This window comes from Dermochelys coriacea, chromosome 24, assembly GCF_009764565.3.
Source record: "Dermochelys coriacea isolate rDerCor1 chromosome 24, rDerCor1.pri.v4, whole genome shotgun sequence".
NCBI lineage: Eukaryota > Metazoa > Chordata > Testudines > Dermochelyidae > Dermochelys > Dermochelys coriacea.
The window spans coordinates 2,968,016-2,993,352 of NC_050091.1; the positions used below are offsets into that span (position 1 = coordinate 2,968,016).

Sequence of the window (25,337 nt, forward strand, 5' to 3'; positions counted from 1 at the left end):
CCCCCTGCACAAACAGGGCTCTTGTCCACTGAAGAGGGCTAAAGCCAAGTCACTTGACTTAAAAATAATTTTTGCTTCCTCCTGGCGAACTTTGTCCTGGTCTCCCCCTTTAATTTTGTTTCTGGAGCAGCAGCATCACTGGGCGTGCATCAAGGGCCTGATCCGGCTCCTGCTGGAGCCCAATTCCTGACCTTCCTGCCCCTTTATGCCAGTGCAAAGCGAGCGTGTGAGATGCAGCCGTTCTGATCCGCTGGCATCTTACACCTGACTTTGCACATGCCTCAGTGACCAGGGCCCAGACCCTGCTGACTCCTAGGTACACGCTGAGCTTTATGTCCCGTTGGGCTGCTCCCCTGCAGCGCCCGGTGTGGTCATGAACCCGGGTCACTAGTGCAAAGTGAGTGCAAACCAGAATGGTCATGCGTTCACACCGGTCGCACTGGTGCAGTGGGGGTCTGACCCTGTGCCTGTCGGCATCCATGGTCATGCTCCCAATGACTTCAGTGGAGCAGAAGCAGGCCCAGAATGCACCAGGCACAGGGTGACGGAGAAGTGGGCACAAGGGGACTGCTCACATGCACAAGTGTCGGGATCCGAGCAAGGCCGGGTGCAAAGCTGTGGAGGATCAGGTCCAGGGAGAGTGCGGGGGTGTCTCTCCCATGTCCCCAAAGATTCATTCCTTCTTCCCTCCTGTGTCCTCTGGAGCCTGGAATCAGAAACTGCAATTCGTTACTGTGCCATGTCCTCTCCCTTGGTACCAAGTTCTCCCACTCAGCTGGTGCGTGCGTCTGGAACTCCCCACGCAGTGGATACGAGAACTGGCCGGCCTCTCTCCCGGGGCCTGTATGAATTCTGCCTATGCCAGCTTCAGTGCTTGGGAGGGGCCTGGGCTAGACCCGCCGCCTGCCCTCCCCAACTGCAAGTGGCAACATTACGATGGGCCCCTCAGTTGGCGGGTTTTCGTCTCCCTTTTTTTGTTTGTTTTTTAGGTCAAACCAACACAAAGTCTTTTTGGTTACAAATACCTCACGGGTTTTATACTGGGTCCTTTCTACCGTCTGTGCCGTTGTCGTTTGCAAAAGGATGGTTGTGTGTGTTCGGTTTGAGGAGAACTCTGGGGCGGTGTGAGGGTACTCAGAAAGGTCGGGTCGCTGTAGGGTTTGGGGGGTTGTAGGGCTCACCAGATTTTGTCACTGTGATTTCAACTTTTTTCTTTTTTTAAAGCACTAAAATTATTAAAGGACTGTGATTTGTTGGGGCAGGAGGGGAAATTGACACTATTTTGCTCTGGAAGTCAGATCTGTGGTTAATTTTTTTTCCTTTTATTTTTAAAATTAGGGGTCTCTCCCCCTCTCCCCCCCCCCCCCGGCTTCCATGCTGTTGCTTAGGGAGTTACCACAATTGTAAACCCCTATCTCTCTAACAGCCTCTGGAATGTCAACTGCCTTTCTTTCTGAGCTCAGATCCTCCAGACTAGCCCCCCAGCTGGTGCAAATTGCTGTAACATCTGTCCATCGGTCCACCTTTCAGTCATAGGGTGTTGTTTTGCCACCCATCACCATAGTATCTGGGCGCCTTCCACATAAGATCAATAGCGAAGTCCCTAATAGATTTCATGGCCCTTTTTGGGGTCAGAATTTGGCTTGGGGGTAAGTTGAGCCCAGCTGTGGATCTGGGTCTTCAGGTCTGTACAAAGATACTCTGCTCTCCTCTTTGTCCTGTTCTCTCTGTTCTTTGACTTCGTTAGCACCAGATTCACCAAGCATTCAAAGTTCGCCCTGTGCTGAGGTCCGTGCACCAACTAAGCCCTTTAAAACAGCTTTGGTGGGACATCACTGGTGCAATTGCTCTGTGCACGCCCCTGTGCACAGCAGGGGAATTTCACCCCGTCTCTTTCTTCCCTATTCCCAGCATCCTCTTTGCTTATCACCCGGGTCCGATTTTGGTCTTGGTTACACTGGTGTAAATCTGGAGCAACATCAGTGGAGTCACTTTGGGTTTGCACAAGTGCAGCTGAGACCAGTCTGACTGTCTCTAGTCTTCCAGGGCTTTTAACCCTTTGTTTCTATCTCCGTTCCATGCTACTTTGGATCTCTGTACCTTGGCATTTCCCTTACCACACCAAGCTGCCAGCTTCCCCATCCATCCCTGCTGGGTCATCTCCCAACATGAGATCCCCCTCCCTTTGTTTGGCGCAGTTAGTGTCTTGCCTCATGTCCTCTCCACTTCATTTCCTTCCACCCTTAGGCCAGTCCGATCCCAGTGGCCCACATGTGGAGTCACGTGAGGAGGGTCACTGGAGAGACTCTGGATTGACACCAGTTCCATTGAGATCAGAAACCGGCCTCCAACTTCACATCCAGATTCCGATATCCGTGTCACGGCACGGAGGTCAGTGAAGTGACTCTGGATTTACATTTGTTTAATCACAATCAGAATCTAGGGCCTAATTCCTCATTGTCCTGCATCTAGCTTTACACCAACGCATAGCAGGTGTCAGCGACAAGACAAAGCGCAGGACAACCGAGAATCACAGCCCATCATTCCAATCTCTCAGATTCCTTAACATCCTCCACCTTCCCCTAGAAAACAAAGCCCTTAGCTATAAACCCTAAGCTTCAATATTCCAAGGACAAGAGGATCCAGCTAAAACATCTGGATCATTGAAGATGCTTCATGCAAACATCTGCCTCCATTACTGCTGCCTTCCACCATCAGGGCGATTACCTTACCTTCACCATTTCTTCTCCTCCAGATGATCTGTTAATCTGTCCATCTGTGTGTCTCCTTTCCTGATCCTCCCAGGGGGATCTTTCACCGACATTTGTTTTATGGATCAGTCACCATTGCTGTGAACATCTTGTCATGTTTCCGTGTGCACATTTATGGGGATAGATTTTTTTTTATTTTTTTTTTTTTAGTTAAAAGAAAAGAAAAGGAAAAAAATACTGACTCTTCAGTGGAGTGAGATTGTAAATGTAGAGGGTTTTGTTTTTCCACTCTGAGTTTAGGGGAAAAAGGTTTTTGGGTTTTGGTTTTTGTTTTGTTTTGTTTTACAGAGCTGATACCTTGTGCATGCATGTAGAAAATTGTAAAATGTAAAATTGTTTTTTAATATATAAAAAGTTTGTTTTTACAGTTTGCAGTGAATCTAAGCATTATGGCCATGTTAGGAACTTTGGGTTTTTTTCATAAATATAGGAACTAAAACTGTACAAATTTTTTTTTATATAAAATAAACACATTTGACATTTTTCTTTTCCTTCTTTTGCCTGTGACTTTGTTTCTAAATTGAGAAATAGAGATTTCTCTACACTGGTGGTTCTGAACCTGTACCATACCAGTGCCAATATGGGAAGGGCAGCATAGCCCAGACAGGCAGTGTTACCTAGAGGTTAGAGCAGTAGACTGGAACTTTGTTCCCAGCTGTGATGCTGGGTAACCGTGGGCCAGTCAGTTCCCCTCTCTGTGCCTCAGTTTCCCCACCTGTAAAGTAGGGCTGATAATGCCAATAGAAGAAAATTCTGGCAGGGCTATTAAACCTCATGCTTCAGAGCTTAAGCTATTCTCTAACTATTTAGCAGTCAGGAGGGAACCTATCATAGGGGCAGAGTATCTCACTTCTGCCTAGGACGACGTTTCTTCCACCTTCCTCTGAAGCAGCTGGTGCTGGACCACTGTCTGAGATGGGATACTGGGATAGATGGACCATGATGGGTCTGATTCAGTCTGGCAGTTCCTAGGTCCGTTTAAAGATCTAAGCAAGGGAGCTCCCCCCACCTCTTCCTATGGGAGACCATTTCCCAGGTGAAGATCTCAGTGTCCGTGTAAACTCTGATGGTGTCAGCTCTGTGGGATATAAACTCTGATTCCCAGCTGCTGCCTATGCCCCAGTGCTGCGGCTGTTGCCGCTGGGCTGGCCTGGGCTGGACACAGGCAGAGGTGAGGGGAACAGTGTTTTTCCGCCCCCCTCCCCCCCTGTATTCTTGTTTTCTGTACAGGCTGCCTGTTTGTTTTAAAAACCACCAGCTGTGGGTTTGGGTGTGTGAGTAGTGGGGAAGGAGATGGGGTGACGGAGGGAAGTTGCTTTTTTCCTCTAAGCTCATGCTGTGATCATGGGCTGCGCAGATTTTTTTCTAGCACGTGCAAAGAGTTTCAGAACCGACTGCTGGGGAGATGGATCATGTTGCAACAGCAGATTGTTTCTTCAAACACGGAACAGGAACGTGCTTCTCCTTCCCGCTGCTCAGCCTCAGCTGCACTGGGGAGCTTGTGCCCTACAACCTTCCCCGCTCTTGCCAGACTTCCGGTTACAATTTTAAAGAAACAGGACCCAAGGTCACAGAAGGCCAGCTTCTCATTTGCACTAAGGCTTTGGCTATACACACAAGTAAACTGCTTTAACTACACTGGTATAATGAACACTTACAAGCACCTAGTGCGGATGCAGTTAAATCCGTCTAGGTTATTGCCGTAAATGTATCAGGCCTGATTTACACACACAGTTTGCATGGGTATAATTATGGCCTTGCCTTCACTGAAGTGTTAGCTTGAGATATAACTCAAGGGTTGCCCTGAAAACCCCCCCCCCCACACACACACACGAACATGCCATGAAAACAAGCCAAGTGTTGGTTGGGCAGGGGTGGGTGGGGGTAGTGTAATTGAGAATTGGGTCTTTTGGGGGTATAGTTAGTGTCATCGTTTCCCTTGTATAGCCACAAAGACTCAGAGCCTAAAATAAGAACATGCGATCGGCTGTACTAGGTCAGACCAATGGCCCATCTAGCCCCGTGTCCTGTCTCTGACAGTGCCCGGTGCCAGATGCTTCAGAGGGAATGAGCAGAACAGGGCCATTATCCAGTGATCCAGCCCCTGTCACCCAGTCCCAGCATCTGGCAGGCAGAGGTTTAGGCACAATGGGAGTTAGGAAGCGAGGAGCTCGCACCCTTACCCCAGTTAGGAGCCTTAGTGACTTGACTCAGTCTCCTGGCCCAGAGCGGTCCACCTACACAAAGCAGATCCCTTAGTCAGTTTCCCTTGGTGTGTGAACCAACCTATCCAGAGGGGGAAAGAACCGCTTGAAAAATAGGAAAATGTGATTGTAAAAAACACGCCAGTTAGCCGGGCTGGGGGTAGCTCAAGCTACTTGTAATCAGTTTTTGCCCGGACCGAATTCCAAGCCACTGTTTTCCCTCTAGATTTGTCCCCTAATTTAAAGGTGGTGAAAACAAGGTTCCACTCCCCCCATGACCAACGGGAATGGTGTAGTGACAAGGAACGACAAGAAGATATTTAACTAAAAGGGAAAACTAGGAAAGTGGGTGAGGGTGGAAAGAATGGGGTGGGGAGTGAAAAGATAACTAGGGAGATGTTTGGCATCTTCTGGACGCCTCCCTGAGCACTGCATAGCACTGGAAACATCCTGTATTTTCTCCCGTTCCCCCAGGGCTGGCTCATTCCAGGAGGTGAGCTGGGGCTCAGACGCCCTCCCCACTCAATCCACAGCGGCCAGCGTCCCCCCTTGTGGGTCATTCTGAGCAACCCTAGTCTGGGCCATGCCTCGAGCTGCACGGCTGAAGCTCCTGCCCCTCGTTGCTCCGCTCCCATGTGGCCTTTCTGAGCGAAGCCAGTGAATTCGCTAATTGAGCTCCATTAAGGCAGACACAGAAGATATGTTTGAGATGAGACCATGGGGCAGAAATATAATTGATGGAGAGATTGCAGCACGGGACGTGTGTTTTCCCTCTTGGGTGGAGTCTCCCCTCTCGCTCTGCATTATTTTTTCCATTGCACCTTTGTTGTTTGTTCCCTGTGAAATTTGCCACCTCCTCTCGGACATTATTCTTCCAGGGTGGCTCTGAGTGTGAGGTTTCAGAGTAGCAGCCGTGTTAGTCTGTATTTGCAAAAAGAAAAGGAGGACTTGTGGCACCTTAGAGACTAACAAATTTATTAGAGCATAAGCTTTCGTGAGCTACAGCTCACTTCGTCAGATGCATCTGAGTGTGAGGTTCTCGGGCAGTGTAGTCCGGTGGACAAAGCACTTAACTGGGCCTTGGCAGGCCTGAGCTCCGGTCCCAGCTCGGCTCCAGTCACTCTGTATGACATTAAGCAAGTTGTTTCCTCTCTGCGTGCTTCTGTTTCCCCAGCTTTGAGATCTCCAGTGGAGTAATGGGGATATGCACTCGCTGGGGATCTGGCCCAAGGACTATTGATTACAGGGCAGTTGAATGGGGAAGGGGACTGGAGCCAAGAGGGAAACTAGAGGCCAGAAGGGTCAGCGTAATTCATGGAAAAGAGCAACAACCAACCAACCAACCAACCAACAAAAGCATGAAAAATCCCCAGGAGCTGGAAAAAAGGTGAGACAGCAGCTAATGTGTAATGACAGGAATCTGCCGCAAGAGGGGGCTCCAACAGAAAAAAGGAGGCACATGGTCTCTGCACCCCATACACGGAGCCAGCCATGAGGGGTCCTGTTCCACTCAGGCAGCAATTTCTGGGGGAATTATTTGAGCCAAATCAGAGGGAATTGGAGATTTACATACAACTGCCCCCCTGCCCCTCCCCTATCCATCCAAGATACTTGTTTAAAAGGCTTGCAGGGCAGTGGGGCTTTATTCTAACCCATGGGGTCTCTGCAGACAATCAGTGGCTCAGATCCCATGGGGGGAGCAAGTGTCAGATCAATAGCTAGGGGAGGGCCAAATAAATCAATCCCACCTTCCCCACTGGCTACCTGGAACAGCCAAACATTTCCGAGGCACAGAAATAGCCATTGAAATTCCCCTCCCCCATTTGGGCCATACACCCCTCCCTCCTCCCCGCCGGTAGTTTATTTGTCTTATGATAGCGCCTGGAGGGAGCCTTCCTCATGGACCAAGCCCCCCCCCGCCCCCGGTGCTAGGCGCTGTACGGACACAGAACAGAAAGACAAAGCATGTCCCAAAGAGCTTACAGCATAAGACAGGAGACTGCAGGTGGCTACAGACAGACGGGGGAGCACAAGGAAACAGTGAGCCAATACAGGTTCTGATGGGCAGGTCTCAGCTCACCGGTTTTTTGGGGGCCTCATGGCAAAGGAGAGGGAGGCGGGCCACGTGGCGGATTTGCTGATGGTTCCGGGGCACGCCTCCCAAGCGTCCGGGGCAGTGGGGGGGAAGGGGGGCGACAGCACAAAGGGAGGCTTGTTTGAAAAATGTGCCAAGTGTGCCGTGAGGGCTGGCATCACCGGCCAATTAGAGGCAGGATCTGGCAGCTCAGTAGCCTTGGGTGACCTTGGACAAGGCTCCGTGACAAGGCCTCAGTTTCCCCAGCTATAAAATGGGGATAGGGATCCCACCTTCCTTTGTAAAGCACTTGGTGACCTTGGGATGCACTAAGGATTTGATGTTGTTATACTAGTGTATGAGAGATGGTTGTTGCAGCCGCTGGCTAGGTTCTCATGTGGGCCCAACCCTACTATTCACCCTTCTCTCCTACCCACGAGATCCATTTTGCTTTCCAGAGCGCCCCCGGCTGGCAGCGTTCTATCAGTGCAGCAGCAATGTGGACCCCCCTCTCCCAAGACGACACCCAGAGCTGGTCAGAGTGTGGTCATTTGCACTAGTGCAAAGTAGGGGCCAAACCCTGCCAGTTCTGAGCTGGTGGCCTTTTTACACCAGCCAGCAGGGATGACGACACAAGGCACAGAGTGGGAGTGGATTGGGTGTGTTGCTGGCTGCCTGCCCTCTCTCTCCCCGCCTGTGTCTGCAGTCCTGCTCTTCATGAGTTCATTTCGAACCGCAAACCCCCTGCTTAAAGCATCCCATTGGGTGCAGTCCCAGCCTGGCTCGTGAAAAACTGGGCGTGTAAAAAACCCTCCACTGCTCCACTGAGTCGCTGCAGGAGCTGATCAGGCTGCTGCCCCCTGGCTCAGCAAAGGAAGGGGCGATGAATGGAAAGGCCACACTTCACACGGAGCAGAGGAATCAGCGAAGTCCTGTTGAACACCCGATCCCGGCCTGGCCGTTAGGCTGCACAAGCAGCTGGTCCGTTGGATGCACTCGTCTGAAGTGGCTGGCCCCTACAAAGCCCTGTGGCCTGGCTGGCCAGAGCCAGTGTGGAGGCAGCTGGAGCATGCACAGTAAGCCTCTCCCCTGCGTGGCTCTGGCGCCAGAATCCGGACTGCACCGGCCATCGCACCTGCTGGAAGCTTGGGTGGCGGAGCCGAGGCAGGAAACTAAGAGCTGGTTGACACACAGACGTTGCCCTGGTATAAGTAAAATCAGGTTAGTTGGCCCAGTGCAAGCCCCTGCAGGGGCACGGCTCACAGCTGGGTTATAGAGAGTTACCCTCATTCGGTCAATGGCCTGGCCAGAGGAGGAGGCGTGGTCAGAGGAGGGGGTGAGGCCAAGGTGGCAGTAAACTAGAGCATTCAGGGGCAGCTCTAATTTACACCAGGGACCCTAAATTCCAGGTTTGAAACAGGGCAGGTCCCTTGGTGAATAACCACTGATGGCTGAAATCTGAGCAAGCCCCAAGTGTAATTTCATGTGTCTAAGATCACGGCTCCTGGCCCAGAGCAGGGGCTTGAGTCATAGCCACAGAGGGGCTGTGCGAATGGCCTGCTGCTCAATCACCGATGCGGGGTGGGGACAGGATATTCCACTTATAACCCCCAGCACACCGTCCTCCCCCACAGAAATCCCACAACCTTCAGGGGAGGTGTGAATATGCGAATAGCACCTTGCTTTTTTGCAAACAACAACTATAAAAAGATCCACCCAGCAGAAATGTCAGCCACAAAAAGTTCAGAGCTAGACAGCAGCAGTGGCATAGATCATTGTGTGTGCACATACACATGAGCACTCATGACCCACAAACACACGCGTGTGTGCACGCACATGTGCTGCAGAATGATCCAGTGATCAGCACCTGCTATTTCATAGCAGGAGCTCTCTGGGGATTGCTAGGGGGAGTTTGCTTAGCAAGTAGAACACAGTGGTGGGGAGATTCTTTTCTCTCCCTCCAAATCATCCTGTTTTCTTTGAAATCAGACCCCAGGCCCATTGCCCTCGAACCCACATGTGCCTCATCGTTCTCAGAATGAGTCACCTGACAAAGATGCCATGGTTTTGGGGCATGAGTCATTTCTTTTGGCTTTTGTATTGTCTTATTTTCCCCTTCCATCTTTTCCATGGAAGATCCAGCCCCGTCTCTTCCTCAGAGACAACTGGGGACAGCAGGAAACTCATTTGGAGTTGGGTTACCCTCATGTCCCTGGACGTAATTCTCCGTGGCACCTTGCACGCTCGCTCACCACAGCAGAGTGTGAAACGCTGCCACTCGGAACCAGCAGCGTCTCACACTCAGTTTGCACCGGTGCAAATGGCTGTGTATGCTCTAGGGCGCTGGGGAATTGGGCCCGCAGGCTAGAAAGTGGGTCGGGTAGGAGGCTGAAGGCATTGTTGCTACATGGCTGGTGGACTATTCCTGCTACAGGACATGGTGCTTATGTAAACAATGCCCCCAACCCAGCAGCAGTGCTCAGCCCAGCTGAGCGAGATTGGCCGACAGACTCTGGGTGCGTCTACACTAGCAAAGAAGGGGCCTCCAGATCACCAAGTCTGCTAAACCATTGGAGCAAACATCTTGGGGCCAGAGCTAAGACAGAAACCGAGTTGCCCTGTCTCCGTGTGCCAGCCCCCTCCAGGGAGAGGGACATTGGGTTTGCCTTTCAGGCGGTCTTTGTTCTAACATGCGTCCCTGCTATGGGGCCGGAGGAACAGTTCTGCCCAGACCACACCCCCTCCCAACTTGACCATGCCCTCTCGCCTGTGGTCCTCCCATGCCCTGTTCCTGCTCTGCCCCCAGCATGGCCCCTTCAGAGATGCTGCATGTGGGTGCACGTGTCAAGGGCCTCAGGGCAACAATGAACTGGACCAACAGGTGTTGCCTGTATCTGCACTCCAGCACCCTTTGCTGGCACCAGGGAACTGCACAGGCCCTAGAGCTGGCGTGACTTCCTAGACCCAGCCCACATAAGCTTGTTGAGTGAGCGCTGTGGTCTCGTGGTGGGGCTTTTTGCCGGATTCAGTCATGAGTTCCCAGTCACACCCAGCACAATTGCCCCTAGGGGATCAGAATCCCCCAGAGCGCAGGCTGAAAAAAACCCAGGTAGAAATTCCATCTGACCCCCCCGACGCTGAGCGGTGAATACCCCCGACTTGCCATTTGGTGGCCGGACTTTTGTGGACCATTCAGATCAAAAAAATGGGGCCCGGAAAAAGGTTTGCATGACAGATAACTGCATTTCTGTGAACATGAGTACGAGCTCCCCGAAAGAGGAAGCAGCTTCACTATCTGCGTTTGACAGAGAGGCTTTTATTTTAAGAAAATGAGTTATTTCTTCTTTTGCTCAGTTTGCATTTAAAGGGCTAGATTCTCAGCTCACTTCCTGGTGTGAATCTGAAGTAACTCCTGGCTTAAATGCAGTAACTGATTCACCTGCGCCTTGTGCTTGCATTGGAAAGCAGGAGGAAGGGTGGGGCCTGAGACTTTAGTCGAGCCAGAGATGATAAAACTGCCATACCTCACAGGGTGCATTAAAGATTGTGAAGTGCTCAGATAACCGAGTAATGGGAGGCCATGTAGGTACCCAAGGTAGACAGGTAAAATGTTACTGCCTTGGTGTAGTAGAATTTTACCCCTCTTCTCAGCGTGAGTGACAACACAAGGTACAAGGGGACGCCACAGCCCTCCGCATTTTTCACTGGTGTCACTGACATCCAATGCAGCCCACTGCGGCTTTTGAGACATGCCTCTCCGAGCTTCAGCATCCGCAGCTGAACCTGGCATCTTTTGCTGTTGGCCTGTGACGATTTGGGGATGCTCTCTGTACAGTATAGGAGTTGGGTATGAGATGATGAGGCCTCTGGGCGTATCTGTATCAAGCAGAAAACTCCATTTTGAAGGTGCGGCCTTTTCTCTGGTGTCCATTCACATCCGTGTGGGTCCAAAATTCCAACAGAGCTGTCGTGGTCCAGGGCTGAATTGGTCCAAGGCTGGAAATAGCAGGTCGTTAAATTGGGAGTGCTCGCCCATTGAAATAGAATTGCTCTAAGCAATACTGGCTTCCAACCAGGAGAACTGGTTTAGAGGTTGCCTGGCAGCGTTGGAATGCCCAGATCCTAAAATGCATCTGGGTGCCAACGGGAGTTAGGCATCTAAATACCTCTAAGGATTGGGGCCCAAGTCACCTGGGATCTGGGGGTCTGGGACCACCTGGGGAGGGTGAGCAGGAAGCCACCTGACAAAGGGGGCTAAATGAGACAAAAGGACAGGAGCTGCCTTATTCAGGGCCCATTCTTCGTCAGTTGAAGCAGTGTGAGAAGCAACCTGGCACGTAGGAGCTTGATGAGCCAGGGGACCCTGCCTGCCTGCCTGAGCACAGCTGGTCCCCCCCGGACCCCACTGGGAAGGGTGAGCGAGTGGAGGGCCCTGTGGGTTGGAGGTTAGTGGGCTGTGGGAACTGTACTCCCTTGTGCTATCTCAGTTCACTGACAACGATGGGGCCCAGCATGCGCCTCTGAGAGAGGTCAGTGGTAATCCCTTTGGGTGGGGTTCTGGCAGAGGGCATGTTTAAGCAATGGGGGGGGGTGACAGAGAGAGGGTCTGTGCCCCAGGGCTGTGGTCAGGCTCCAGAGGCTTAAATAATCCAGCGGCAGCATTCCCTCGCAGCCGTCTAGCGAGTGGCTGAGAGGGTCTGCTCATCTGGGACTGAGATATGGCGTAATCCTGCTTTCTTTGCAAACCCCAAACTCCCACCAGTTCCAGAATCAAGGGCCAGCTGTGTTTCAAACATTAAATATTACTTTATTGGATGAAATCCCGTGTATTTCACACACGCGCACACAAATGAGCCCACTCCCATTAGATTGCTCTTCAGTTTTGATACTCCCGGAATCAAAAACGGTCCCCAGTCTTGGTAGGATTTGGACACGGGCTTCACATTATGGAGAAGCAGGGCCAAAGTTTGCCATCCACAAGGGAGCAGCACCACAATCCAAAGCTAGGCAACAAAGTCCAGTACCAGGCAGGGTATTAGGATCCCTGGGTACTGTTTCCTCGCTCTGTTACTGGCTTAATAGGCAGGGTCACTTCACCTTTCTGTGCCTCAGTTTCCCCTTCTAAAATGGGGTTGTTGATATGCACCCCCAATTGCAAAACACTGTGAGATCTACAGGAGAAAAGCGCCTTGTAATGGGTGAGATTGACTGTCACCTCCCTTCTTCATCAAGGGACAAGGGGAAGATTTGGGGTGGGGTGAGATTGGCATACAGAGCTTTCTTCAAAAGTGAGCAATGCCCCTGTGGCTTCTCCATGTGTTGGCGTCACGCTGAGGGGCTAGGAGGCTCTGCCGGGTCTGGCATCCTGAGTTAGCTGGGCGAGGCTGCGCTGTGTTCTGTTCAATCAAAGAGAAGCAAAATCCACGTGAAAATGAGCTGGAAGGAAGCCAGGGAAGAGTTCAAAGGCTTCCACAGGCACTTCCCTTTCAGCACGCAGCTGCCCACAACTCGTGGGTGCTGGGCACAGGATGGGAGATGGCAAGAGAAGAAAAAAACAGCCCTCTTGCCCGGGCCTGAGGTTCTGGAATAAACCCGCATTCGACCCTCCAGGAGCCCGACTGGCTGGGGTCAGCTGTGGAGTTTGCATCAGGACGACTTGTCTCTGGGCTCCCCTCAGAGCCTCCCTGGTGACCTGCAAACTCCTCTGTGCTTGGAGCCCAGGTAGATCAGGCCTGAGAAGGCCTCATTCTCCTCTCCCACCTGGGTTATCCCTGCTTTGTGCTGGTGGAAAGAAGAGCAGTGAGATGGCGTGAGCAAAGGCCCAGCAGCCCTGCGGTCAGGCAGACAATGCCACTCCCAAACCAGGAAGGGGTTAACGACCTGCTGTGGTCACAATCAGCCCCACCTGCTGCACCTAGGGCCTCAGGTGTGCCAGAGCTGAGACTTCCTTGGAGGGTAGGAAAGGCTGCATCCCCCGTAGCTCGGCGGAGGCTGGTCTCCAGTGAGCTGTGGGAGTGCTTTTCATTTTCTCTGCCTCTCTGGAAGAGCTGGGACCCTGCCCCAGCCGGCAGAACTGATATCACTCAGGGATTGACCATTAAGGTAGGTCACCCAGGGTGTGATGGGGAGAGGCAGCCTTAGGTGATGCCCCTTGCTAATTGAGTATTAATAACACCCAGCTCATAGTGAGCAATGGATGAAAAGTGCAAGTGTGTCATGTGGGAGGGTCAAAAACCTCTTAAGTGCATCTGTTTAGCAGCTGCCCTTCATCCAGTCCTAGCTGTCTCCAAGATGGAGATGTGCCCGCAGGCTAGTCAAGAAGTCTAAGGTCTGGGTGGAGGGGATTTTGCTTTTGGGGGAAGGAGTAGGTGGGTGGGAGAGACAGGCATGGCAGGAGAAGAGAGATGGAGCAGGACAAAAAGCCCAGCAGACACAGCCTGGAAGCTGGGAGCAGGGTGTATAAGAGGAGTCCCTGGACAGAGCAACTGTCGTGGGTGCTGCAGTCAGTCAGAACTAAGTGTGAGGTTTTGCCATCGATATCAGGGGCCCAGGATTTCACCTAGTTCTTTAGCAGCTGATGGCCAGGGGCAATTCAATCAGTGCTGTTGCTTATTTTCTAAAAGTAAAACCAAGGAGCCGTGACGTCTTGCCTGGCTGGGGGGAAGGATCTGGGTCAGCGAGAGCGTCTTCGTTTTTCTTGGTGGTTAGAGTCTCCTCACCAGTCCAATTCCATGCCTGTAATACAAAATACAGCCATGATAGATGGATCTTTGCCTGTGTGTTTGAATAGGTAACCCACTGCTGCCTGCCTAGTTCTGAAATGCTTCCCAAATGTGAATGGGTGGAGCCTCGTTGCACTCTGGCTAAGCATTGTTATTCCCGTATGGGGAAACTGAGTCACACAGGTGCAGTGGCCCAGGTGTCTGTCGCTGGGCAATACTTCCATGAGAACTAAGGGCCATAGTTTCAATTCACTTTTGTACTGGTGCAGGCCTGCTGGAATCAAGGGAGGTATGTTGGTATGAAACTGGATTAACACAGGGCTGAATCAGGCCCTAAATTTGAAAAAAATGGTTTAATGCAATCTAGGAATAAAGACCCATTCATGTGCAAGTGCTCACACTGAGGCTTTCTAAGCCGTGGGGTCTTTGCATTAGAGACCCATAAGTGGTGCGGTGGGGTGAGCGCTTTGAGATCTATGGATGCGAGCTGCTTTCCAAAGCAGGGTCTGGATCACTTGCGCTTCCCCCCTCCCCCCAGCCTCCTGCCCTCTCTCTCCGTTCGGCTGGGTTACGTCAAAGAGCAAGCCGGGTTCTAATCCTGGGGTGGATGGTCATTTGCTGGGTGGCAGGAGGGAAGAGGGATTAGTTAGGATTTTTCTAACAATTTCACTGGGGAGGGAAAATATGTTTTAGGGACCTACCTCCGGATGGGGGTTAACATGGGCTGCACTGTGAACCGCTTGATTGTCTTGTGAATCAGAATCTGAAATACAAAGCATTGGGCTGGTAATAAACCCACAAAGAAAAACAAGCCAAAGAAAAGCAGGTTATTTAAAAATTTGTTGCTCCACACCCGTTCCTGCTCAAAGCGATAAGCGACTGTCTTTGTTTCCTGTGTTCGTACGGCTCCTAGCATCTTGGATGTCCTGGTCCATGAGCAAGGCTCCAGGTTCTGCTGCAATATGAATAACTAATACATGTCTGTAGGATTTAGCCCTAAGTGTGCTAAGCAATCGAAACTGGCAATGCACAATGAATGGAAAGACAAAAGAAGGGAAAGGAAAATAGACCATGAATGGGTGGGGGAGGAAGGGAGGGATTGTCGGGGGGAAATCTTGTTTGCAATGTTGTTGTAGCCATGTTGGTCCCAGGGTATTAGAGAGTCCATCCCCTTGAGAGTCCATGAGATTTGTGCTCCTAAATCACTTGGCTCCAGATCTTAAAGGTGTATAGGTGCCTAAATCCTGGTGAAATCAAGCCATCGGTGGGAGTTAAGCCCTTAAAGAATTTTGAGGTTCTGGCCCTTGGGCACCCACCGATCCTCATTACTCGGATACCACAATGATGGGCACGGCATAGTGTGAATAGAATGGAAGCTGGAATGAATCTTACCTGAGGATTGAGAAATGGACCCAGCTCTGCTGCGGCTTTCTGAGGAACAAAACCAAAGGGTGGCGTTAAGTGAAATCACTGGGGGAATAAATGTTTTTTTACGTTCTTCTGCATTCACCCAAGAAAGCAGTGTGGTGGTGAGGATGATCAAGGGAGGCGAGGAGAGGGGGGCAAAGGGCTGTGGCAGGAGACTCTAAAGTGAAGTTTCAATCCTGACTCCTTTAATGAGCTGGCTAGTGTGGGAGTGCATCATTGCCCTCTACCGGATGAAATCAAAACTACCTCATGGTGTCATAGACCCTATGTAGCTAGCCACTGATGGGGATTCTCCTGTAGCTCAGATGGCATGGGCCTGAGGTTTGGGAGCAGCAGGATCTAAATTCTGACCCTGCTGGGGCTCCAGCATGCCATGTCAGGCCCGAAGGGCTGTGGATGCCTGCAGCACGGGGCGTACAAGGTCATACTGCACAGAGAACACCACTGCACCTCAGCCTGCCTGACCTCAATGCACAGTCCAGGTTTGTCTCCATGTCAGCCCCCCAAAAGAAGGACCGTCCGGTTTAAAACCAGGCAACTGACCTGTCTAATTCAGAGTCACCCCCACCCCCCCGCCTTTCACTGAAGTTAATCTGGATTTGCACCAGGGTAGTTGAGATCAGAATCGGGCCTGGAATTTCCAGGCTAACAGAGCCAGGCCACACCCCACACCTCTCTCTGTGGTCTTCCTGTACGTGAAATACAGGGTGATCAACGCAATGACCATGAACGCCGGCGGGACCCAGTACTTGATCAAGCTGGAAGCTGAGGCTCCTACAAAGGGAAGAGAAGAAATTGAGTCATAGCCAGGGCCAACTCCTCAGCTGGTGTAAATCCAGACAGCTCCAGGGATGGCAACAGAGCTGGGCTGATTCAGAGCACCCTTGAAAGGTCTCCGGTTAGTGCACTCCCATAAACCCGCTCGTCACTTTGCCCTGTGCCTTATATTGTAATGGTAGCACCTAGAGGGCTGGCCCTTGGGTGCTGCCTCTTCCCCAAGGAGCTAACAGTCAAATCAGATAAAGAGCAGGAAGGGAAACTGAGGCAAGACAGGAAGTGACTTTCCCAGTGGCGGGAGTAGAACTCAGGGCTCCTGAGTCCCAAGCCAGTGCTCTAACCAGTAGACCACAGACCTATCTAGCAAATGTACTGAGCTGTAGGTGGGAATACTGAGCCTGACCATTGCAGTGCTTGCTCAGGGACACCATGCTGGAATTCTTGCTCTCCGCGCTGCGGATGGTGCAGGTGTAGTTCAGGAAGCCATCAGCCGGCTTCTGGGTGACGCGGAGAATGGGCTCCATGGACAGAACGTGGCTCTTCCCGGGCTGGTGCCAGACGTACATGATGTCCCCACCTCCTTCCCGCATTGTGCAGGTCAAGGTGATGTTGCAGATCCCCTCCCCGGAGTGGATTGCAATCTCTGGCTTTGACAGCTGCCCTGCTGAGTTGACACAGGGATCATCATCATCATCATCATCCTTCACTCACCAAGCACCTCACAAAGGGAGCTCAGGATCATCCTGCCCATTGCACAGATAGGGAAACTGAGGCATGGAGAAATGACTTGCCAACGGTCACCCAGCAGGCCAGTGGCAGAGCTGGGGCTAGAACCTGGGTCTTCAGAGCACTGGATTGAGGTGTAGCAGATCCAACTGCAGTATCTGCAAATGCAGCTGCTTGTAACTGCAGTCAGGGAATAAATCGTAGGACCTAATCTTTATGATCTGTACGGTGATGGCCTATGTGGATACAATTATGCCCAGTTCAAATTTCTGAGTCATTCAAACCATTTCCCAACCTGCTCTAGTCTGCCACGTCCCCTTCTGCAAGAAATCCCATTTGGCTTACCTGAGTAGGTTCCCTCATGGGTAACAGCTCAGCGAGGGGAGTAGGGACTCACCTTGAATGCTGTTGGCAGAGCTCTCTGACCAAGACTTACTGGTTTTGTGCCCATTGGTGTCCTTTACTGGGATGAGAACTGTTGTGTTGGGCGTTGTGAGTCTTTCTTCTGTGGAGGGGGCAGTGTTTGTAGTGACCCAGGTTGCATTTCTGTCTGTTCTCTCTGCTGTCCAGGTGAAGTAGCTCGCTGTTCCTCCGAGATGCCCACTTTTCCCCGTGTCTTTGGATGATTGTCCTTGTTCTGCTGCTCTTGCAACTGCAAAAATTGTGACCAGTTTTGTTTTTAAATGAAAAATTGCACTTTAGCTCTTCATAGACACAGTCTACGTCACAGCCTACTGTGTGACAGGGCCTACATCAGTGGGGTGCTGGTCCATGAACAGGGCTCCTAGGTACTACAGCAAAACAGATAATTAATGTTAATTGCCAACCCAAGTGTTCAAAAACCAGGAGGCAAGATCCCCAAAATCAACAAAACTTATTTAAATCTCATATTTTTCAGCTAGTAATAAACTTACGAGTCTCTCTGTTTGGCTCCTGATTTCTGGGCCTCTAGGGTGCAATTGCTTTATGTTTTCAGGCTTTTCACTTTCTAACCCTGCAGGCCAGAAATATGTGGTTGGTTTGTTTATTAAACAAATAAAGAAAGTGGAGATTATTACCTAATCACAGGATTCCAGGAGCAGACGCTTTGAAAAACACCAAACATTGTGAATAGAGCTGGGCAAAAATATGTCAATGAAAGGTAAATTTGCCCGCCCCCCCCCTGCAACTTTTTTTCATGACACCAAAACTATTTGCAAATTTGGGTTGAATTCAGCAAATAGTTTGTACAGGAAAAAAAAATTTCTTTTTTGGAGAGTGTGAAGAGGAAATGTCAAATCAAACCATTTTGATTCAAATCAACCTTTTCAAAACATTTCATTTGACCCAAACTAATTTTTTTTTTTTAATTTTTGTTTCAGCAAGGGGAAAAACAACAAAAAATATTCAGTTTTGGTTCAAAAGGAACTGACTTTTTAGATTTTTGGTTTGAACTGAACTGAAAAAAATCAGTTATTTGCCCAGCTCCAATTGTGAGACTCATGATACAATCACGAGTGTTGGCAACACTGGGACAAATCCAGACCTGGCCTACGTTGATGCTGCTTCAACTGAGGTCAGTGAAGCTGTATCGGCTAATGCCAGCTCTGCCTTTACCCCTCTCTCTTCGGCGTAAAACGCACGTTGCCATTCAGCCGGCCAGATTCTCCCATCTGATCCTGCCCCTCTGCTCCATTCAGGCAGCACAAATAAGCGAGCGGCAGCCACCACCGATTTGGTCGACTTAATGTGTGCTCATACGTCACTGGGAAGCTCATTATGTCCACTTTGATGCAGAGCGGTCAAGTGGTGCCATTACCATAGAAACGGGGATAAACATGACGCCATCAACACGCTAAGAAATATTTCTATTCGTTTGTTAGTTTAATGACTCTGTGTATAATCTGAAGATTGGATTTCTTTGTGACCTCAAAGCCTCACAACAATAATCTAAAAGGTAAAACAAAATCTAATAATAAACGTATACAGGCCTCATCGAAAGGTGACGATGTTGACTAGAAAGGTCACCAGCGCTATCCTCATCTTGTTCATCATTCTGATCGCTGACGAGAGTGTGCAGGTGACCACAGTCTTCATTGCCTTGGCATGGACACAGATCTGTCCCGGGCAAATGGTTCTGACTACAGACACAGCTGATGGTGTGGCTACCCCTTCTGATAGAGGCATAAATAAGGCCTTGTAGAAGCTCAGATCCCACTGGGCCTTGAAGGACACAGGAAGTCATTCATCATCCACATTTTTCCATCCATGAGGCAATGGTGATCCAACATCCAGTGTCTCAATATGCAAAGACATCCAAATCTGTGTTTGCTAAGACGTTCTTATGACATGCTCTTCAAAACTGTCCTTACATGGTGGGCGTTTCCCCAGTGACTTGTCCTTTTTCGATGGCTAGATTGAGGCCTCTGGGGGTCTCCTTTTCTTTCTCACTGTTGTCATACGGTACTGCTACCAACTTCCTTACTGCAGAAATTGCAGCTTGTCCATCAATCTCTACTAATTTGGCAAGATCTCTGAAGTGGTATGCTCCCTTTGTTCTGACAATATTAAACACAGATTTCCCCCCTCCAATACCAGATAACGATGACAGAGAGTCACATCCTATTAATGCGTGAGCAGCCAGGAAATACGTTACAGAAGTCAGGAGTGACTGCGTCACAAATTGCATGCATGGAGACAGAGTGATGCTTGTCAGTTGCGTTTAACTGGCCCCCACCGCTGTAGGTTTTACCTCACAATCTTTAACGTAGTTATCCTCGCAACACCCCTGTGAGGCAGGGCAGAGCTATTACCCTCATTGTACACATGGAGAAACTGAGGCACAGAGCCTGTCAACCCAATGGGCAGTGGCACTGGAACGCTTTTTATAGGGGGTGGTGCTGAAAGCCAGCAAAACTATCCCAAAATGCTTTACCTCGTGCCCCCACCCCTCAGAGTGGGGGCTGGGAGCAGGGCCATGCCTCCAGGAGGTGGGGACACAGACGGGGTAAGGGGGCTGAGGTTGGGGCCATGGCTGGGGGCAGGCTCGGGGCCAGTAGCGGAGCCCCACATGCAGGGCTGGCAGCTCGGACCCCTGGGCATGGGGCTGGCAGCTGGGACCCCGCATAAAACCTGGGGGTGCTGCAGTAGCTCCGCACCCCTACTTCCTGCACTTATGCCAATGGACGTTAGCTATCGAAATACCTCTGAGGATCAGAGTCTAAGTGACTTGCCCAAAGTCCTGCAGTAAGTTTCTGGTAGAGCAGGCACTTGAATCCTCTTGTGTCCTTGGCCAGTGTTTCTCAACCTTTTTGATACCAGGGACTGCTTGCTGCCTTCTTAAACTGTCTCAGAGAGATCTTGGGAACCAGTGCCAGTCCACAGACTGGTCATCGAGAGACACTCTCCTAGGCTACCTGCTAGCTGAGCATCTCCGGGACAGTGTGGAGGTGTTATCAGCTGGTGCCTAGTTGGTATAGGCATTGCTCTGTCCCCAGCCCCCCATCTTGGCCCCAGTCCTGTGCAATCCATCTACCTACTTACTCAATCTAATCTACCATGATACAAGACTGGCTGGTCCTGTGAGCTGGTGCATGCTCTAATCTCTTTGGGCCTGGGCACACTAGGATGAAAAGTTATCTTTATACCGTGTTCGAAGATAGCCCCATTTAATCCCAGCATGCACAGGCCCCTAGTAGAAATGAATCGGAGTGAAAGCCTTGGTTTTCACTGCTCAGAAATATTCTAGGTGCTCAGTGCAGAGAGATGGTTGCAAACAAAAGAAAGGGTGAGTGGGTGATTAATATTTAGAGACATCGGGAGTAACCAGGTCAGGCTACTGAGACTAACAGCTTGTTGGGCCTCTCTCTAATCCCAAGAATCAGAGGGGTCGCTGTGTTGGTCTGTATACACAAAATCAACGAGGAGTCCGGTGGCACCTTAAAAATGAACAGATTTATTTGGGCATATGCTTTCGTGGGTAAAAAACCCACTTCTTCTTTTACCCCAGTGTCAATTGGGGTGACTCCATAAAAGGCACTCACTTTTCCATTTGCACCAGTAACAGCACAAAGCTGGTGTGAGTGGAGAATTGGGCCCTGCATCTGTTCCCAAGGTCTGAGAAATCACCTCCTCCCCCCAGTCTAAGGGAATATTATCCAGAAGTTTTTCTGTTGATCTTATCCCTGCTGCAGCTGAGCCTTTGAATGTGCAGTGCAAATATTCGTTTTTTATTATTTAAAGACATGGTAATGCAAGACAATCTAGGGATATGCATTGCAAAGCAGGGAGGTTTGAAAGAATTGCCCGGGTTCATTAGCTTTCCATTCAAGCTGCTGTCTCATGCAGGTTTCTGACATTCCCTCGCTCCTTGGGATAGTAACCAGCTCTAAGGCACTGATTCTCTGGTCTGCAGATCCCTGGGGAGCCACAGTCTAGGCCTAAGATTTCCAAAGGGGTCCACGCCTCTCTTTGAAATTTTTTAGGGGTCTGCAAATGAAAAAAGGTTGAAAACCACTGTTCTAAGGGACAGAACGTCATGGCACCTATCTCTGGGCCTGAATTCCGTTCCCCGCACTCCCATAGGTGAAAACAGGGGTTACAGTCTGTTTGGGAACTCTACATTTTCATCTCTCCTGCAGGAGAAAAGAGCCCTTTGGATGGGAACTCAGGACTTGAGCATCAAGACTGGTGCTGGAGGGATGGGCATGTCAAGGACCATGGGCTTTGGGGTGCATTTTGACTGGCTGACCAGATCTCTGAGCTATAATGGTGTCCCACCCTCAGAGCACACGCAGCCAATCAGTGCTCTGCATCGAGTGTCTGGTTGGCTGCGCGGGGGCCGTTGTGGGCGGAGCTCTCTGGGAAGCTGAGAACACGTGTCTCAATCGGCGGAGGTGATTCTCATTGACACAGAGTCCCCTGGGCACCATCTTGGCGGCATCAAGTGTGTGTCACTGTAATTCGGACCCCTGCGAGCGTCCCGTAATGAGCCTGCAACAGAGGGCGATGAGATGAGATTCCTGCTTGCTCAAAGGGCAGATACAAGCCGGCAACAACCCGGAGTCATGAAAGGAACATAGTGATGCTAATGACCCAGCTTGACCTCACCCGACCTGCAGCTGCAAGCTAAGGCTTTGTCTTAGCTGCCCCCCCCCCCAGAGACCCTCTCCAGGTGAATTAACCTCTCCAGTGCAGCCACAGCACCAACGGACACTGTCTGCAGCTTAGACAGCGGCCCCCTAGGAGTGACCGACCACATCTCCAACTGACCGGAAGCACCTGTCGGGTGAAGCAGCTGTTGCGCAACCCCTGCTCGAGCAACCTTCCTCGAAGCAAGAAGCTGAACTGCTGTTGAGCAATGCTTCCCCCAGAGCTCATGCAAAAGACAAGGGGAGCATCGAGCTGCCTCCCGGGGACTGATGGAAATAGCAGGACCCTGAGCAGCCTCAAACTGACCCTAACAGGCGTTTGGGAAACTCGCCCACTGGCCCTGACTCAGCTCTGCGGAGTGTGCAGCGTTAGTCTAGAATGTCTAAGCATAGCCAGGGATGGATTGGAGTCGGTGAGAATCAGGCCCGAGGTCCGGGGATGGAAATCAGTGGCAGGGAAACTTAAAGCAAAGTGGTTGTTTCTTTGTGTAACCGTAGCATTTAGGAGCCCCACGGAGCAGGACCCTATGATGCCAGGTGCTGTACAAATAAACCCACAGCAAAGAAAGACAAGCCCCTTCCCCAAAGGGCTGACAATCGAAGGATAAACAAGAGACGGGGGAGCACCAGGAAACAGTGAGACAATAGCCATCAGCCTGATAGGCTGGGATCTTGGGTCACCAGCAGCCTAACCATTGTCCTGTTCTTTTTATAGGCATCCCTCAAAGGAGACTTGTAGGCCAAGTGGAAGGAAACGTTGTATGACATGGGTCTCCCCCCGCAAGAGTTTTTAACTCTGATTAGCTAATTGGGAATAAAAGAGCAGTCAACGCACAGACTCTTCATTCAACCTGCATTAGCTGCACAAATTCAACCCTGGGCTGCTCTATAGGCGTGAATTCACGCTGCTAACCCAAGTTAGAAGCTGAGCTGCCTTATCTCCACTGCTATTTGAACCCGGTTTAGCTAACCTGAGTTAAACTCACACTTCTTTTTGTTGGTTAATTATCTAGTGTTAGCCCTTTGTATAATCCAGAGTATTGGATTCTCCTGCAGCCGGGAGTTCACGGATTGGCTACACTGGGGCACATCTACACTACAGTGGCACTTGTCGTTTTCTGTGCTAAAAGACCAATTCAGTCTTATGTTTTAAGACGTCAGTTTATAGCTCTAGGGGTCAGACAAGAAATCCCAGTAGCCAACCACACCTACATCTTGGCCAAGCTGTATTATGGGGAGTTTTCAATCTCTTATACAGCATCATGCAGAGGAAGGACCCCAGGTGTGGGGGACCAGTGGCAGGGTTCAGCTTGTACAGTGTTTCTGGATCTTGTCCAGGGTAGGATTACCAGATAGCAACTGTGAAAAAACGGGGTGGGGTGGGGGGTAATAGGCATCTATATAAGAAAGTCCCAAAAAACAGGACTGTCTCTTTAAAAACAGGACATCTGGTCACCCTAGTCCAGGGTCACAAATCAGTCAGTGATCAAGCTGGGACCACAACTCAGCTCCCTGCTGTGACTATTGGACCACGCTCCGTCCTATCCCGCACCTGCCAGTGGAGCTCTGTAGCCCAGATTCCAACTCCCTTCTTTCTAATGATGAGATGACCTGCCCTTCCCAGAGCTGGGACTGGAAGCCAGGAGTCCTGCTTCCATTCTCCTGCCCTAGCCACTGGGCCAGATTCATCCTCCGGGGATTTGCTTTCACTTGATGCTCTGTTATAAAAGCCCCCTAGCCTTTCAGAGGCTGTGAGCGTCAGCTACATCCGTAAGCACAAATCTATCCTCTTGCAGGTGCAGCCAGGGCCACTAAAGCCCACTAGAAAGAAAACAGCCACCGATCCTCACCCCCTGACTCTGGACTCACCGGTTCCAGCACACAGCACCGAGATCCAAACCCACCACACGCTTCTTTCTTTTGGCACCATTCTCTGAAACTCAACTGCATGCAGCTGAATTCACAAGCTCTTCCTTCCCCAGCTTCCTCTTGGGGAATTAAACAATATGCAAGAACTCCATGTAGCAATCTGGGTGATGAATAAGGAACAAATGGCATTCTGGGCTTCTTCTGGTTTAAAGCTGGAGCGGATGGTTTGAGAAAGGTGGCTTTATTTAATTGCAATGTCTCATTTATTATTGTTTGTGATTTATCACAGTAGTGCTGAAGGAGCTGCTGAAAGCAAGGGAGGGCAGGGTGCTTGGAGCTGTACAAATGCAGGGTTGCAGACAGTCCCTGTCCTGAAGATCTTATAATCTAAATAGGCAACACAACAGGGGCGGGGGATAAAGCATACAAACGGCGATCAGGGTGATGGAGGCAAATGTCTTGTTGGTCCCCCCATTTTGCGGGAGAGTGGGGCTTTAGTCAGTTCCATTAGCTAAATGGAAAGACATGGGAAGGGAGAGGGTGGGGTGAACAGAGCAGAGAGAAGAAGGATGAGGGGAAGGATGTGGAGCTAATAATAATAATAATTCATGAATTATTCATGAATACAGTAATAATAATTCATGAATACAGCTGTCCCTTTGTGTTCCAAGTGGCTAGTCCGATTTCAGGGCCACCTGGGGGCATGCCGGTGGGAAGTAGGAAAGTGATGGAGTTTGGTATCTTGTCTGATGCTGTCTTGTTTGCTTAGTTACAAGGAAAGTACAAAATCCTGCTGTTCCAAATGCAGGAGGACCCGAGAACGAAAGGGGCAGTTTCTGAGCTCGCCACCCCAAGTCTCTGTAGGCAACACCGGACCCAACAGCTGTCCAGCTTTTTCCAGGGTGTCACTGTGCTCTCAGGCTACTGCTTGGCTTTCTGGCTTTTGGCCTCCACCTCACTGTTGTGTGTGTTCTATACACACCAGCTCCCCACTCAGGCCAGATTCCTACGTGGGATCAAAACCCCCTTTCCTCTTTGCCAGGGAGGGAGGTGGTTCTAGTTAACCCATCCTGACAGTTATGTTAATTGGGCATGAACGCACCCTTCAATCTCAGAGCCCACGACCATCAAAGCAGTCACCAGTACCCCTAGCATAACATTACTGTACATTGGCCTGGCTATTGGGATGTTACTGTATGAATATATTGGGTTAACCCAACAGAGGGCTGACTGGGGAAACAGGCAGGACAGAAGGGAATGGCTCAAAGTAAGTGCCTGCTCAGCCAACACTTGAGTTGGCAAAGGACAGTGCCAGACCTATGGGCTCTGAGGACTCCGGCTCAGCCTACAAGGTCTGTCTTGAAAGTCCAAAGGCCGGGAACACAGAAGAACAAAAGAACGGAAGTAGGATTTAAAAGGGACCCACTCAAGTGTGTGTATGCAGGGGGCTAAAGGGGGTTGGTATTTGTTTGAGGGAACCAAATTGAGACACAACCCTGCTGGGGCTGCGTGAAGAAGCTGGGCCTGCCTACGTCACTAGCAGGGGATGGTGAAACTGGAGGGGACGAGCTGGCTGGAGACGGTCTTTAAAAACACCTCTTTCTCTAAAAGCCTTGTTCCTCCTGCGAAGATAACTA

General features: G+C 50.5%; 1 protein-coding gene across 3 annotated transcripts; it reads right to left on the bottom strand.

The window, feature by feature from the left end:
- Positions 1 to 11,835: 11,835 nt before the first annotated feature.
- Positions 11,836 to 23,852, bottom strand: LOC119847588. Of its 3 annotated transcripts, none has more exons than XM_043502206.1 (8): positions 23,701 to 23,852; positions 17,139 to 17,354; positions 16,380 to 16,640; positions 15,872 to 15,973; positions 15,164 to 15,202; positions 14,473 to 14,534; positions 13,700 to 13,784; positions 11,836 to 12,445 (listed from the first exon to the last, which is right to left on the bottom strand). In XM_043502206.1, the coding sequence occupies exons 1-8, from the start codon at positions 23,759 to 23,761 to the stop codon at positions 12,420 to 12,422; spliced, it is 852 nt and encodes a 283-aa protein (XP_043358141.1). In that variant the 5' UTR covers positions 23,762 to 23,852; the 3' UTR covers positions 11,836 to 12,419. The 3 variants fall into 3 exon arrangements, with proteins under 3 accessions (XP_043358141.1, XP_043358139.1, XP_043358140.1); XM_043502204.1 differs by having other exon boundaries at positions 11,836 to 12,830; positions 23,701 to 23,849; XM_043502205.1 differs by having other exon boundaries at positions 11,836 to 12,830; positions 16,380 to 16,637; positions 23,701 to 23,848.
- Positions 23,853 to 25,337: the final 1,485 nt, after the last annotated feature.

Bases quoted from the DNA above. Each gene is read 5' to 3' on its own strand.
- LOC119847588 (XM_043502204.1), bottom strand. From the start codon at position 23,761: ATGGTGCCAAAAGAAAGAAGCGTGTGGTGGGTTTGGATCTCGGTGCTG. The intron at 16,641-17,138 runs GTAAGTCTTGGT...GTGTCAACTCAG, and splicing joins CACCAATGGGCACAAAACCA to CAGGGCAGCTGTCAAAGCCA. The intron at 14,535-15,163 runs GTAAGATTCATT...TTTGTATTTCAG, and splicing joins GTCCATTTCTCAATCCTCAG to ATTCTGATTCACAAGACAAT.